The sequence below is a fragment of the Cicer arietinum genome, chromosome 4 (assembly GCF_000331145.2).
Source record: "Cicer arietinum cultivar CDC Frontier isolate Library 1 chromosome 4, Cicar.CDCFrontier_v2.0, whole genome shotgun sequence".
NCBI lineage: Eukaryota > Viridiplantae > Streptophyta > Magnoliopsida > Fabales > Fabaceae > Cicer > Cicer arietinum.
In genome coordinates this window covers 12,942,058-12,957,514 of record NC_021163.2, presented here as the reverse complement: position 1 = coordinate 12,957,514, position 15,457 = coordinate 12,942,058, and the positions used below count along the sequence as shown (strand labels likewise).

Sequence of the window (15,457 nt, the reverse complement as noted above, 5' to 3'; positions counted from 1 at the left end):
TAAATTTTCTTTTTCTAAATTTATTTTCTCTTATTTTTCTCAAGTAGAAACTAGGAAAAATAGACAAAGAAATACTTCCTCAAGTAACTATTATCAGGAAAAAGGTGGTAACAAATCTTAGTAATTTATAAATATTATACGTTATAGATAAAGACAAATTTGCCCTCTTCCTTCATCTACCTCTACACATGCGGAAAAAATTCATCTACCTCTCAGACACGCAAAAAATTAAAATATAATTGGATTTTGAACGAAGGCATAGAAGCCTGTTCATTTTTCACATTACAAATTCCACTGATTTTGCTGTTGTTAAGTGCGTTTCGATTAAGTTTCAGCTTTCAAAGGCAAAGAAAATGATGAAAGAGATTCTTCTTCTTGTTCTCCTCTCGTTGGCCTTTCGAACGACCTTCTCAGTTTCAGAATCCCAATCTGTTGCTCTACTTCCTCATCATGCGGACGAATTATTCAATATCAGTTATATTCAGGTAAATACAAAGCCTTTTGTTATTTCATTTTCTCTTTTGTGCTATTTTTATGCATAATATGAAAACGAAGACTTTTGTTTGTTTGTTTAATAGATGAAAAACGTTGGAAGTTGTTCTTACTTGGTGGTTATTTCTACTAGTTGTTCGTCTCCTAGGTATACCACGGATCAGATCAGTATTGCTTTTGGGGATGCTTATGGAAACCAGGTTTTGTTGAATTTCTCTATCTATTTTTTGGTTTTTCAGTGGAAGGTTTAGTCAAATATAGGTTTAAAAGTTGTTTAATTGCTTTAAAATTAGTTACTAAATTAAGCTTTATAAAATGTATTGGTTGTTGAGGAATTATGAAATTCAGCTCAGAATCATGGAAGTTCATTTTTGTTTAATGGTATATTTATTTTTATTTTTGTTTCTATTTCTATATCATTTGCGGGTGCAGTGGATAGTTTTAGCATTTATGGAGATAGAATCTCGAATGCCATTTCTAGATATTTTGTTTTGTTAGGTCCTTCTTAGATTAGTATATATATAACTTTCTTATATGCTTTAAAGTGCACAGATAGCTTCTATATTTGTGTATGGAGAGGCTAACAGTTTGATAAGTAACCCCAACTGAGTTGAATAGTTAGTGTATATGTGAGAAGGAGAGTTAGCGTATGTTTACAAAACTGTGAAAACGCGGCGACACCGCTTGTTTGCTGGAAGCTCAATATTCTAGCTTTAGAAAAACACGGTGAAATTGTATGGGGATGCGAGAAAAAGAAATTGGATTTGTAACCAAACATGCTGTTAGTCATTTGACGAGGATTGGAATTGGGACTAGCTAGGGAGAATCTTCGATATCTCAAATGTTGAGGGATTTGTTCATTCATTCAATAAAGAATTTGTGTTTCTGATCCAGTTTCTATCAAAGTCTAACACATACTTCGTTTTTGTTAGCTAGCTCTTAAGCTAAGATTAAATTGGAATCCCTAACTAACAAAACTTTTTACAGTTTTCAAGCATTATGTATAGCATCTTGTTTGCTTTTGTTCAACGTGTAATGAACTAATGACTCTCTATCTGCAAAGATAACTGTATAAAGGATTTTGGCTTAATGATGAGTATGAAAAATTCACTGAACAAACAGATCGATGGCTTTTGAGTCCTTGTTTGTAAATTGCATAGAACAAACTCAAAGCTGAACCTGACAAGAAAAAAAACCCTCATTTTGTTTATTCATCTTGCTAACTTAGGAAGCTTTATTTCGTATGATTGGAAATTCATTTGTTCCCCTTTCCCATGCTATCAGATATATGCACCAAGACTGGATGATCCATCTTCAGGTACATTTGAGAGCTGTTCTTCAGATACGTTTCAGATAAACGGTCCATGCGCATATCAGATATGCTATGTGTACCTATATAGATCTGGCTCAAATGGTTGGATACCTGAAAGTGTGAAAATCAACGGTTATAGCGGCAGGCCTGTTACTTTCTATTACAACACGTTCATTCCCCGAGATACGTGGTATGGGTTTAATTTGTGCAACAATGCGGCTTCTTCGTACCAAGTGACTGCTCAGAAATGGCTGATATTAGTGATTCTAGGATTTGTTCTAAGTTTTTGGTTGTAAGTTTATGTACTTTTCATCCCCTACAATTCCTATACTTTGTAGCTATGAAACTTTGTATTTAAGTATTGTATGAAGAAGTAGTAGAGAGAGGAGATGTGGAAGACCCTTGGCCTAGTCGATTAATTACTTAATTATGTGGCATTCCTTTTCAAATTCTTTGTTTTATGATCAAATTATGTAGTTTGAGGTTGGTGTTGTGAATTGAAAAACTCGAAAAATTATGGCACAGCTAAACTCAATTTATGTTTCATAGGATAGGAAGATGAGACAAACAAGGTCAGAGAATTTGGTGCGAACCAAAACTAATCTTTTTTTTTTTTTTTTTTTGATATCCATATATTTTAATGGTTTGCCGTTTGTCAAGGAGATATCCATATAATTTTGCCAACAAGAAAAGTGTTATTAGTGACCTGATATTCAAAACAACAACAGTTATGATGAAATTCAAAGTTTACACTATTATCTTTAGCAAACTTAGAAACACTTAATAGTTATGTAGCGTTTCCAAAACTTTTCACTTTCACTGACGTTTCTCATAGCATAAGTAGCCCTTATACTCATAAACAAATGCATCAATGCCTTTGCACTACTATGGTAAAACTTTCCATACTCGTGTCTACATTATAAATAGAATACCGAATCCAATTCTTAATAATTGTTCTCCTTTACATAATCTCTTCAATCAATGCGTAATTATACTGTTTTAAACTCCCTGATTGTACTTTCTATTCCTATTTGAGACCTTATAATAAATACATGTTGCAATTTAGATCTCAGCAATGTATCTTCTTATACTATAGTTCTAATCATAAAGGGTACATCTGTTCAGCTCCAACTAGTAGAATTTATATTTCAAATCCAAAATTCCATAATTATAAGTGCAATTCATATGTCTCTGTTGATTTCTATAATGATTATGCTCCGTTAGCTTTTGTGCCATGTTATAACAATTTTTATTTTACAACTTACACCTAGATGAAATTTCTATTTTGCATGATGATTCTACAGTTGACGGTCCTTCTAAGTATCCAAGTCCTACTCTTGAAGATTATAACGTCTAATTTTTAACATGAATGAAACAAAAATATACACAATGGAAATAAAATTGGAATTTTTAATTCATAAATATCTAAATACTTACAAATTTAAAACAACTTTTAAGTGAGACTTAATTAAACTATGACTCTAATCTAGACTCAAGACGTGATCCGGTTCTGACTCATGACATTGAAGGACTGGTGAACAAATCTGGATACTCCTCAGACTTTCAATGTTTACCTGTTACATGAAAAACATCACCCTCAACATAGTGAGCATAAAACTCAGTAACATAGATTTAATAAAAACAATTATTGATGTTTCCTAGCCATGCCGGTGTGCTAAGCATGGAAAATCCTCTCGGTAAACTATACTTCAAATTAATATAATACTATTTATTCGTAAACTATATTAAAATACCTCTTCTACCTCTAGCCTCAAATTTTTCAAACACTTTAAGCCATTAGACATGAGTAATCTAATGACTTAAACTCAATATATCAAGTAAGTCATAAAGACTACATTGGTTTCACCCAATGTCCTCTACTTGAATAACTTCTTTTAGTAAGATTAGACATAATTAAGTCTGTAATTGGTGCCCCACTTACCCTCGCTTCCGTCGTATATAGGAGAGTTCATCTAGCTAGAATGAACCATATATATATATACATACAACTATAATAATAATATAGTATATATATCTAATCATAACATATAAGTAATCTCCATTCACATCATAGAACATGCGCTTAACATATCAAACTTCTAGAAAAGAGTGTTATATTTAAGCTTTCAAATGCAATTGGTTCCACTCAAAAATGAATTTCCTAGCTTAAGATGACTAATGCACATAAACTCATAATACAGAACAGTCTACTTCATAAAATCACGAAAATTTGTAAATTTAATATAAACTTATAAAAGTTTACAATAACAACGTAATAGGAATAAGCTTTCTAGTCCAATTGATTTCACTCAAAACTAATTCCTATTGCTTCTGTTATACCCATCTTAACTTAGTTACGTCATAATCTTTTTTTGCACAAACACTATAACTTTGGTAAAATATCAAGCGGTATCCAATTTGAATAAAGGATAACATTTTGGAAAGTCTAAGATGTCTAGTTTATAAATATAATGCTTATTATGCGTAATAGGCATTCAATTAGTACAGTTTAATAAAATAAAGTATACATATACAAAAACATAATAATAGATTATTTTCCAACTTGCAACTCAATGTTCTCTACCAATTGTCAATGAAAATTGGTGAAACCAGTGCCTATTTCGTAGGTAATTAAGTCTATTTTCTAATGGGATAGAAATCAGCTCAAAACACTATATATGGAGAAAAGTATGAACAAAATACCAAAGATATACCTATACGGGTTCGAAGACAACACCATATTATTTTCACTTCAAACTTTATATTTTCAAGTTAATATGATCAACTAAGTAAAATACATTCAAAATTCAGCATATAATCAAGTAATTACCAATACTAAACAGTGATCATCTCATCACAAACTCAACCACAACACTCAACAACAATAATAAAACAACAACTCTTCAGAGTAATTAATACAAACACCTAATATGCATTATTAATAATCAATGATACAAAAATTAAATAAGATTATCTCAATACCCAAACATGCAAAACATGATCTCTAAGCACACTTAAGAGAGGTTTTAAGAGGGTTTTCTATGTTACCTTAAGAATAGATTGGAGACCTCCAAAGTTTGATTCTAATTCCTTCTTCTACAAGTGAAACTTTAACTGCTCTTCACGTTTCCATCTTCCTTCTTAACATGCAGAAAATTCTAAACTTTTTCTCCTATATTGAAACCTTAACTTTCCTTTTCTTCTTTCTCATAATTTCTCATTTCACTCTACCTCTTGGTCCTCTTTTACTCTAATATAGGTGTGAGGGTGTTTCTACGATGAGATGATGAAATGAGGGAGCTTGAGAAGGACATGCAATGGAGTTAGTGTGTTCTCTCTTGTTTTTTTTTTTTCTCTCTTCTTTTTCATCTTTTCTCTCTTTTTTTTCTCTCTTCATTTTTTCTGATATGTTACGGTTCCGTCATCGCTCCCTCTTTCTTTCTTTCATTATTTATTTATTATTTTTTTTTAACAATTGTGTTTTAAGTAAAGGAAAGTGTGATGAGAATTGTCAATTACGTCCCTCTAAATCCTTACAAATGACAAATTTTGTTTTGACTACAAAATGAGCTACTAGAAGTTGAATTTGAGATATCTATTGGGTTTATTTCTAATTTATTCTCCAACTATAAAAAAAAAACACATTAATATGAACTTTCTAAACTAAACTTCACTTGATTAATTAACAATCAATTTTTGATTAAATAAGATCTAAGAGATTTGTATAAATATATGAATTACAAAAATAAAATATAAATAATAGAATTATTAGTATAAATAAGAATAAATGGAATATACAATTTTTGGAGTATTACAAGAGATGATGCCTCAATTGTACGAGAATTCTCAAGCACACCCTCTACAAATAGTTCATCAACTCCTGCTTCGAATCCTGTATCAACACCTTTATCTCCATCTCATTTAACTCCTATGGCTATCATTCCTACCAAACCTCGTTTAACCAATGCTAAAAAATACGGACACTAGAGGAAAATGTGGCATTCTAAAACCAAAAATCTATACAACTTCTTCTGCAAGCAATCAACATCTTGAACCTAAGTCTATCAAAATTGCTTTTAACTCGCCTCACTGGAAGCCTACAATAAATCAAGAGTATGCAACTCTTATACCAAACAACACATGGAGTCTTGTCTCTCATCCTACAAACAACAATGCTATAGGATTTAAGTGGGTTTTCAGAACAAAATACAATCTTGATGACACTATATCGAAACATAAGGCAAGATTAGCTGCCAAGAGCTTTCTTCATCCGTAAAAAGGGCTTGATTTTTCTAAGACATTCATGCTTCATCCCTGTAGTCAAGCCTACAACTACTAGACTGGTTCTTACTTTTGCTCTCTCAAAACTGGTCAATCAAAAAAATAGATATTAACAATGTCTTTTTAAATAGTGAAATCTCTAAATCAATTTACTTGGCATAACATCATGAATATGTTCATAGTGATGGCACACTTGTTTACAAGCTGAACAAAGCTTTTTATCGTCTTACACAAACCCCAAGAGCATGATTTCAAAAGCTTCCATCTTTTCTTACCAAATACGGATTTCATTCAACAAAGAGTGATGTATCTCTCTTAACTAAAGTGACACATGCATATATATCTTCATCCTGGTCTATGTGGATGATGTTATCATCATTGGGAGCTCGTTAAGTGCTATCAATTCTCTAAATAGCTCTCTCAATTCCAACTTTCCTCTTAAACAATTAGGTAGCCTCCATTACTTGTAGAAATTCAACATAAAAGATAGACGCTTTTGCTAAAGCATGAGCGCTACTATTAACTTGTCGCCTAACAAACACAACTTGATAATTGTTGTATCTAACAAGAATAGATCTACGTTCATTAATAATAGAGCCATATTCAAACCTATTGGATATAGCCTTTTGCACGTCATTCACAACTTAAGTACAATATAATTAAAAAATGACATATCTAAGTCTGCAAATTGAAATCCATTGTAGGGATAGTAAATCCCAAACTTGTAGGCTGTAGCTTCATTCTCCTAATCGACTCTGAGCATCTCACACATACACCAACATAGGAGCAAGAATGTTGTTGGAAAATAGCACCAATTATATTCTTTTAAAATGTTAATAAAATACAGACAAATATTTTTTGATGAAATACTACAAAATCTTATAATTTTTTTAGAAAACACTACAAACTCTTATTATCAGCAAAAATCTTTAGACATCCTATTAATGTTGTTGTTGTTGTTATTATTTTGACTACATATAATAAAATAATAATTTAATCGGTTGAATAAAAAATAATAAAGTGACAGTTAATTTATGTAACGGACTTGGATCGTCTCGGTGAAGAAAAGCTTTATAGTTATAATAATTTGTAGTACAAGACAGAATCGGACGGTTATAATAAAAAGAGAATAAGTTTGAAGAAAGTTTCCACCGCAAGTATCACGTAACCGAAAACCTCGACGCTGCTCACTCCTGCTTCTACAACTCACTCTCTTTTTCTCTCTCTACGCCGCCATGTCTCATTCTGCCTCTAAACATAACAAAACCAAATCCAAAAAACTGAACCACAAGATTCCATCACTGCCATCGATAATGTGGTTTCGGGGACGACGAAGGACAACAAGAAGCGAAAGGCTTCATAGTTAGAGGCAGGCTATGACGACGAACAATGGGAACGAAAACGTGAATAGTTTAGAGTTTCAGCTAGAGTGTAAAGAAAAGAAAAAGAAGAAAAAATTTAAATCTGAAGAAGACGAAGAACCTGTAGTAATGGAAAAGAAGGTGGATGATCCCAATGCGGTTTCTAAATTTAGGATATCTGAACCGTTGAGGGAAAAATTGAAGGAAAAAGGAATCGAGTCACTGTTTCCTATTCAGGCTATGACTTTTGATTTAGTTCTTAATGGTTCTGATTTGGTTGGTCGGGCTCGCACCGGTCAGGTGTTTCTTTCTTTTATTTTCTTTTATTATAGAATTTTTAAGATCGGTCATATTGTATGGGACAAAGCGTTGTATGAAGATAAAATATGTAAATACCGCGTTGGATGTGTGGAAAAATTAGGAATGCAACATATGAAAGAGAGAATTGGAATAACACCTATAGTAGAAAAGATGGTAGAAACTCGACTTAGATGGTTTCATCATGTGCAGAAGAGATCGGTAGTGAGGAGAGTAGATCAAATAGGAGATAGTCTAATCGTTACAGGTAGGGGAAATCTAGAAAAAACGTGAGTTGGAATGAGATATGCAATATGATAGAACACTATATGGTCGTTGATTAATGTAGCCGATCCTACTTAATGTGAAAAGACTTGATTGTTGTATATTATAGAATGGTTAAATATGTGTCGTGTGTAATTCTATCCATTGTTACATGATAAATTGTATTTGAAAATATATAATTAATTAGCCAATTAACAACTTAATTAAGTCTTATAGCATCCATATTTATCATATAAATGCTAATGCATAAGCTATATTTCTATAATAAAATATAAAATCAAATCAAATTGTTTTCATATTAACTTATAACCTTTGTGAATAAACTATCATAGAGAGCTTATGAAAGTAAGTTAAAAACAACTTATGGACATGTCATAAGTTGCTTCTATTTGTCCATGAAGTGTTAGTTATGATAAGAGTTTGAATTTGTAAGTTGTAAGAAAAAGTTCATTAGTGTCACGGTTATTAACAATTTTCATTTCCCTAATTTTAAATAATATGAGCTGTTTAAAAACCTTGGTCTTTCTTGAGAGGAATGAGATTATTTGCGGCTGCATAATTAATTGTGTGCTTTTATTTGATATGAATTATGTCTACTATTTTGAAACTGCAGGGTAAAACTCTTGCCTTTGTATTGCCAATATTAGAATCTGTAGCGAATGGCCCGGCAAAAGCATCAAGGAAGATTGGATATGGAAGGCCTCCAAGTGTTCTTGTGCTTTTACCTACTAGGGAATTGGCCAGTCAGGTAGGTACAGACACTATTTTCAATTTTGTTTTGCTGGATGTTATTCTTTTCCTTATGTGTGTGTGTTCTTAGGTGAATGCTGATTTTGAAGTTTATGGTGGCGCAATGGGATTGACTTCTTGTTGTTTAATTGGAGGAAGTTCATATCAAGTTCAAGAGCTTAAGAGAGGTGTGGATATTGTTATTGGCACACCGGGCCGCATAAAGGTAATTATTCTAATACTAATTGTTTATATCTAGCTGTTTTCTTGGTTCCTGATTTGAATATCAATTCTTGCAAGGATAGATTGTGTCCAAGACAATGTCATTTTTTTTTATTTCACTGATGCAGGATAATATAATGCGGGGAAATATTGACCTGAGCCAATTAAAGTTTCGAGTCCTCGATGAAGCAGATGAGATGCTGAGGATGGGTTTTGTTCAAGATGTTGAACTGATTCTTGGTGTGTGTTTTTGTTTATCTATTTATTATTTGTTCTCAATGCATGGGTCAGTATCAAAATTTGCAGCAATTTAGCATTCAACTCATTGTTGATTTTGCTATCAGTCAGTTCTAGTTAAATTGCAAATGTTTCAAATTTTGTCAAAACCTAAGAATGTTTCAAATGTTTCTTCACATTTCTCTCTAAAGTGCATGATGGTGTTTGCACGTGAGATTACCAAAGGTATTTCGTTCAGTTTGTTGGATGATAAGACATTTTCACTACAGTGGCCTTTTATTTTATCTTTGCAGGTAAGGTAAAAAATGTTGAAAATGTTCAGACACTACTTTTCAGTGCTACTTTGCCAGACTGGGTTAAGAATGTATTTTTCTATGTACCAATTTCTTCTTTATGCTGATTGAATGATATATTTGAGGTCTTTTGGTATTATCTTACTTACACTTTTTCCAGATTGCTGTAAGATTTCTTAAGCCAGATAAGAAAACTGCTGACCTTGTTGGAAATACAAAAATGAAGGCTAGTACCAGTGTTAGGCATATTATTCTTCCTTGTACCGAATCTGCTAGGTCCCAGCTTATTCCAGACATTATTCGATGTTACAGCAGGTAATTTTAATGATTCAATTTCCGATTGTATTCACATAAGATATCTGTTAGAGTCTGCTGAATTTAAATCTTCATTGTTTGGGTACATGCTTCTGGTTCAGTGGAGGTCGAACAATTATATTCACCGAGACACGGGAATCGGCATCGCAACTTTCAGGGTTGTTGCCTGGAGCAAGAGCTCTCCATGGTGACATACAGCAAGCACAACGCGAGGTGAGCTATTAATAAATTTTGTTATAGTTGTTGAACTGTTATCTGTTAGTTGAAATTTCAGTAACCTGATGGACCGGTGAATTATCAATCACATGTTTTCTTCACTCTTAATAGTGTCCTGTCACTTGCAGGTTACTTTGTCTGGCTTCAGGTCTGGGAAATTCATGACATTAGTTGCCACAAACGTGGCAGCACGGGGTCTGGATATTAATGATGTTCAGTTAATTATTCAGGTACTTTTGATGCAAATGCATACAATTACAATCGATCATTACTATATTCATCACAACATGGTATGCTGATATTTGTATTGGATTTAGTGTGAACCTCCAAGGGACGTAGAAGCCTATATCCATCGTTCCGGGCGCACAGGAAGAGCAGGTATCTATGAGATTTCACTATTGGTTTACTTAGGGATTCTGGTATATTTGGTTTTGTATCAATTTTTGGGTTATACCACTGCCATGGTTTGGTTTTTAATTTTCAGGTAACACTGGAGTTTCTGTTATGCTTTATGATCCAAGGAGGTCAAATATATTGAAAATAGAGAGAGAGTCAGGTGTAAAATTTGAACATGCATCTGCCCCTCAGCCTAATGATATCGCAAAAGCTGTTGGTGGGGAAGCTGCAGAATTGATTACTCAAGTGTCTGATAGGTATGCTATTTATTTGCCTATTGTGTTTAATTAATGCTGTGTTTTGCTCTAAAAATATCGTCATAAATGCAGTGTGATTCCTGCATTCAAGTCTACTGCTGAGGAGCTTTTGAAAAACTCTGGTTTATCAGTAGTTGAATTACTTGCAAAGGCTCTTGCCAAGGCTGTTGTGAGTCAATGTTCTTCCTCATTTTCTCCATTTTTAAAAAAAATACCAAATCTTTCATCTTTTAAAAAGAAAAAAAATCTGAGAGATCTGTCATGTAATGTGCAGGGTTATACTGAGATCAAGAAAAGATCTCATCTCACTTCTATGGAGAACTATGTTACATTACTTCTTGAGACCGGGAGACCTATCTTTACCCAAACGTAAGAACCGTACAAATAACTTCGGTTACAAGTTATGGCAATTACATCTTGCTTTAAATCAGTATACATAAATTAGGATTATTTTTCATGAATTTATAATTGTTTGAGAGTGTATGTATCAATTGTGTGAACCCTTTCAACTTGTTATTTCATTGGCTGTTGTCAGTTTGGCATACAAAATCTTAAGGAGGTTCTTGCCTGGAGATAAGGTTGAGGCTGTGAAAGGTCTTACTATCACTGCAGATGGAAATGGAGTTGTTTTTGATGTACCAGCTGAAGATTTAGATACATATCTTGCTGGTAGAGAAATTTGCTTGAATCATCATTAATAAAGAGTATATGGTTACACGTTTTGGTCATATTTTTAACTATTTGTCCTGCAGGTAAGGAAAATGCTTCAGATGTAAGCTTAGAGGTGTTAAAAGCTTTGCCACTTTTGCAACAGAGAGATCAATCAAGAGGAGGAGGAAGATCTGGTGATGGTAATGGTCGCGGTGGGGGGAGTAGGTTTTCGGGTGGGAGAAGTGGTGGCGGCAGGAATGGTAGAATTTCAAATGATCGATTTTCAAACGGTGGTGGTAGAGGTCGCGGCAACTCGGGCGTGAAGCGATGGTGAAGCCTACTGGGAATTTAGGGGGCATAACTGGATGAGGCTCCCGTGGAGATGACTACTTCAGTTGTGAAGCTGACAGAGATGTTCATTGTTCAATGTGGGAGAGCTTTAACTGGATGAGGCTTAGTTGTGACTGAAGTTCATTGCCTTTGGAGGATTCAAGTTCAAATGAGCACAATGTGTCCCCTATCCATTAACATAATTTATTTTAGGAGTAGTATTTTTCCTCTGAAAGAGAGGTATAGTGTTGATTTTTTCATTCATATCGTTTTCATTTTTTTTCCTTTGACTTAGAAATACAAGTTTTTTTTTCTTCTATATATTTTGAAGTACTACAAGTCTACAAAAATACTTTGTTATGACCCGTATGACTGAGAAAACCAAACTTGAATCAAAACCTGCCACCAAATAATACAATAGACCTAACATTAAGTTTGAAAAAGAAACTAAACTTACACAACATCTCACTAAATGGTAAAAAATAAAGAGATTTATAATAGCAATCTGCACTTCATCTTTTACTCAATTTCTAAAGTAATCTTTTTGGGACAAAAAACCACTTCTGTAATGCTTTGTTCTAGATTCAAAACAAATATGACATTTCCTGGAGTTGACATCAACAATGACATTGTTATCTATCAGATGCAGAATTTCTAATATCAGTGACGCTCCCATCCAAAGTTATTAGTTTCTCTCAAACACCACCACATTTTTTTTCCTTTTTAAAGAGTCTAGCGGCGCAATTCACAAACACTAATTATGGAGAAGAAGAGATCTCGAGTTGGAACCCACGTCCCAACATTTCAAGTTCATAATTTATGATTTGTCATGTCCCTCACATATGTAGACAATGTTAAATTCACTTCTAAACATTTGCTCACAGAAAATTTTACCCCATACCCCTTTAATTATACCTATACCCCCAAATCATGAATAAAATGACATTTTTGTCCTTGTTTAAATGCTAAAATTTCAAGAAATTTACTATTTCAAGAAATTTACTATTTCAAGTTTTACGGAAGGTTTTTTTTTTTTTTTTCCTAAACTTCCGGAAAACTTGAATACAAGTTTTCCGGTACACAACATACACTCCGAAAAACTTGATTTAAGTTCTCCGGTACAGAAGCATCTTCCGGAAAACATTTTTTTAAGTTTTCCGGTACATAACACTCTATCGAAAAACATTTTTCTAAGTTCTCCGGTACAGAACACTTTTTCGGAAAACTTTTTTAAATTTTTCCAGCACAGAAGCTTGTTCAGAGAAACTTGTTCCGAGAAACTTGAGTTAACATTTTCGACAAACAACGATTTATGGTATATTAATTATTAATTATGACGTACTAACTATTAATTATTACAGTGTATTAATTATTTATAGTGTATTTATGATGTATTAATTATTAATTATTTATGGTATATAAAATATTTATGGCATATTATTATTTCTAAAAATGGTGCGTACCGGAAATCTTTCTTAGAAAGTTTTCCGAAAACACTTCTGTACCGGAAATTTTTCCAATGGAGTTTTCCGGTAGTACAATTTTTCACTTCTGTACCAGAAATCTTTTTTAAAGTTTTGCTTCTGTACCGGAAAACTTGAAAAAAGTTTTCCGGAAATCAAATGTGTACTGAAAATCTTTTTTTTGATTCTGAAAAAAATAAAACAGTAAAAAAAAATTGAAAAAAAACATTAAGGGTATACTTGGTATTTTCAAAAAATTATAGGGGTACAGGTATAAAAATGGGGGTACAGGATAAAATTTTCTTGCTCACATTAGGGTGTACAAGATAAAAAAAAAAAAAAAAATTGGGTTTGGGTCATCTGTCAGGTAACCCGTACCATCTCAAAATACATAAAAGAATAAAAGTTACTATAAAAGTTACTACCTAATCAATGGAGGAAGTGGTAACAGGAAGTGGCATAATATGAGTTACTATAAATTTAATTTTAAAAAAAAAAAATGCGATTCGTCTTGTAACAAATTTAGTCTCGTCTTTCTTAAAACTACAAGGTTTAATCGGTTAAATGATACACCAAATTCGACTTTACTCGTTATTGATATACCGTGAACTCAAAAGATAAGGGTGCTCAACCACATATATACTCGTTGCAACAACTCAGACTCTTTGATAACGTGAGACTCAATACAACTTCAATAAATAAAAGTTAATACTCTCCTTCCGTGTCCACTTGGTTATCTTTCTAACTCAGCTGCGAAAGTGTTTTTTGTAAGTATCCCACAGCCATTCGCTACACTTCAACAAGTCAGTTTTCACTAGTGGCCCCAGAACTTGAAGGTTCATCCATGAACTCAGACAGAACACAAATAAATCATGAAATATTAATATTTAAAGGTGAATGGATGGGATGAAGGACCTCCACTTGTCCATTATTTTGACACTTCATATAATCTTTTTTTTTTCCTTAATAAAAAGATAATGAAATTTAATAAAAAGATAATGAAATTTATGCATGACTACGATAGATTTCATGTTCGAACGCGAATGATATATCTAATTTAAAAATATTAATATTTATCGATTGAATTATGTGTTAGGAATAAATTCTATTGAGTCCTGATCTTAATTAAATGAACAAATTTTAATTAACTATCAAATTCCTTTTAATTTTGCGATTTTCAGTAATTATCTTTTTAACAAGATTATAAATGCATTTTTATCTGATTTTTTTTAGAATACATTTTTATCTGAATATTTGAGTTTGAAAATGTAATCAAAGAATTTAGTTCAACAAATATATTAATTTAAGAATTTACTAGCTAAATCAGAAGATTTTTGTCTAAGTCTTGCCGAAATTGTAATCATTATTATAGTTGAATGAATTTTGAAATGTGGAAATGAATTACGTATCGTTCACTACTAAATAATTCATGCAACCTCGACAAAAACTTCAATATCATATCATTCACGAACTTATCAAAAAGAAACCAAAAAAAAAAATCATATCATTATGTTAATTAAGTACTTTACATATATCCACAACTCATTATATATGTCACCAAATAGTATTGAAGTTCATACATGATATGTGATTATAAACAAGACAAAAACAATGAATTTCACAGATTTTCTCTTTGTACTGAAGCCGCTTTTAGCAATACTAATAGCTATTGTTTTAGCTGCTTTTATCATCATATTCCATGGCAGTAGAATTTTTGACAACAAAAGAAGATATCACCCTGTCGGTGGCACAGTCTTGCACCAACTGTTCAACTTTCATAGGCTGCTTGAGTACATGACTGACCTTACAAGTGAGAGAAAAACTTACAGGTTGCTTAGCTTTAATAGAAATGAAGTGTACACTGCAGATCCTGCTAATATTGAGCATATCCTTGTGACAAACTTCTCAAACTATGGCAAGGTACTATTTGCATCAAGATAAAAGTGAATATCCACTGTGTGACTTATGTATTATGTCACGTCACTCCACTTCACCCCACTTAAATAGTATGAGATAGGAAAATAAATAACTCTATTCGGATGTCAATGTAAAACTAATTTACACGGACCGTGCAATCTTTTAAGCTCTTTCAATTAATGGTCCAATTTTCTTCTTTTTTTATGCTGCAACTTCTCATGTGATGGAAATTCAAGGTTCTATTGTATAAAATGTTTTATACCTATTGAATCCAGTGTTTTATACTGAGTAAGAGGAGTGGAAAATTGAGACATGATATCATTGCTTTTACCACTAAATTATGAGAAGTTTGATTTTGCTAGTATAGTTCTTTTGTTTCTAAATTAGAATTCAGCACGAGATA

At 32.6% G+C, this 15,457-nt stretch overlaps 3 protein-coding genes and 1 long non-coding RNA gene across 4 annotated transcripts in view; 3 read left to right on the top strand and 1 right to left on the bottom strand.

The window, feature by feature from the left end:
- On the top strand, window positions 1-2,328 carry LOC101495111 (embryo-specific protein ATS3B). Its single transcript, XM_004496593.4, has 3 exons — window positions 1-485; window positions 579-692; window positions 1,777-2,328. Exons 1-3 carry the CDS (start codon window positions 354-356, stop codon window positions 2,098-2,100), a joined length of 570 nt encoding a protein of 189 aa, XP_004496650.1. The 5' UTR covers window positions 1-353; the 3' UTR covers window positions 2,101-2,328.
- Window positions 2,329-3,174: 846 nt separating this feature from the next.
- On the bottom strand, window positions 3,175-5,236 carry LOC113786114 (uncharacterized). Its single transcript, XR_003472200.2, has 2 exons — window positions 4,853-5,236; window positions 3,175-3,378 (listed from the first exon to the last, which is right to left on the bottom strand). It is a non-coding gene; the product is annotated as an uncharacterized lncRNA (long non-coding RNA).
- Window positions 5,237-7,218: 1,982 nt separating this feature from the next.
- LOC101493737 (DEAD-box ATP-dependent RNA helicase 7) lies at window positions 7,219-11,995 on the top strand. The gene is made up of 14 exons (XM_004496589.4): window positions 7,219-7,746; window positions 8,642-8,776; window positions 8,849-8,983; window positions 9,108-9,219; window positions 9,510-9,580; window positions 9,670-9,824; window positions 9,926-10,037; window positions 10,169-10,270; window positions 10,358-10,418; window positions 10,525-10,693; window positions 10,766-10,862; window positions 10,968-11,062; window positions 11,229-11,362; window positions 11,446-11,995. The coding sequence occupies exons 1-14, from the start codon at window positions 7,462-7,464 to the stop codon at window positions 11,676-11,678; spliced, it is 1,896 nt and encodes a 631-aa protein (XP_004496646.1). The 5' UTR covers window positions 7,219-7,461; the 3' UTR covers window positions 11,679-11,995.
- A 2,639-nt stretch (window positions 11,996-14,634) lies between these two features.
- LOC101494461 (cytochrome P450 704C1-like) overlaps window positions 14,635-15,457 on the top strand; it is a 3,214-nt gene continuing 2,391 nt past the window's right edge. Inside the window, exon 1 of the mRNA XM_004496591.4 lies at window positions 14,635-15,057. Coding sequence (XP_004496648.1) covers window positions 14,749-15,057 — 309 coding nt within the window. The 5' untranslated portion in view covers window positions 14,635-14,748. The remainder of the gene's footprint in view (window positions 15,058-15,457) is intronic.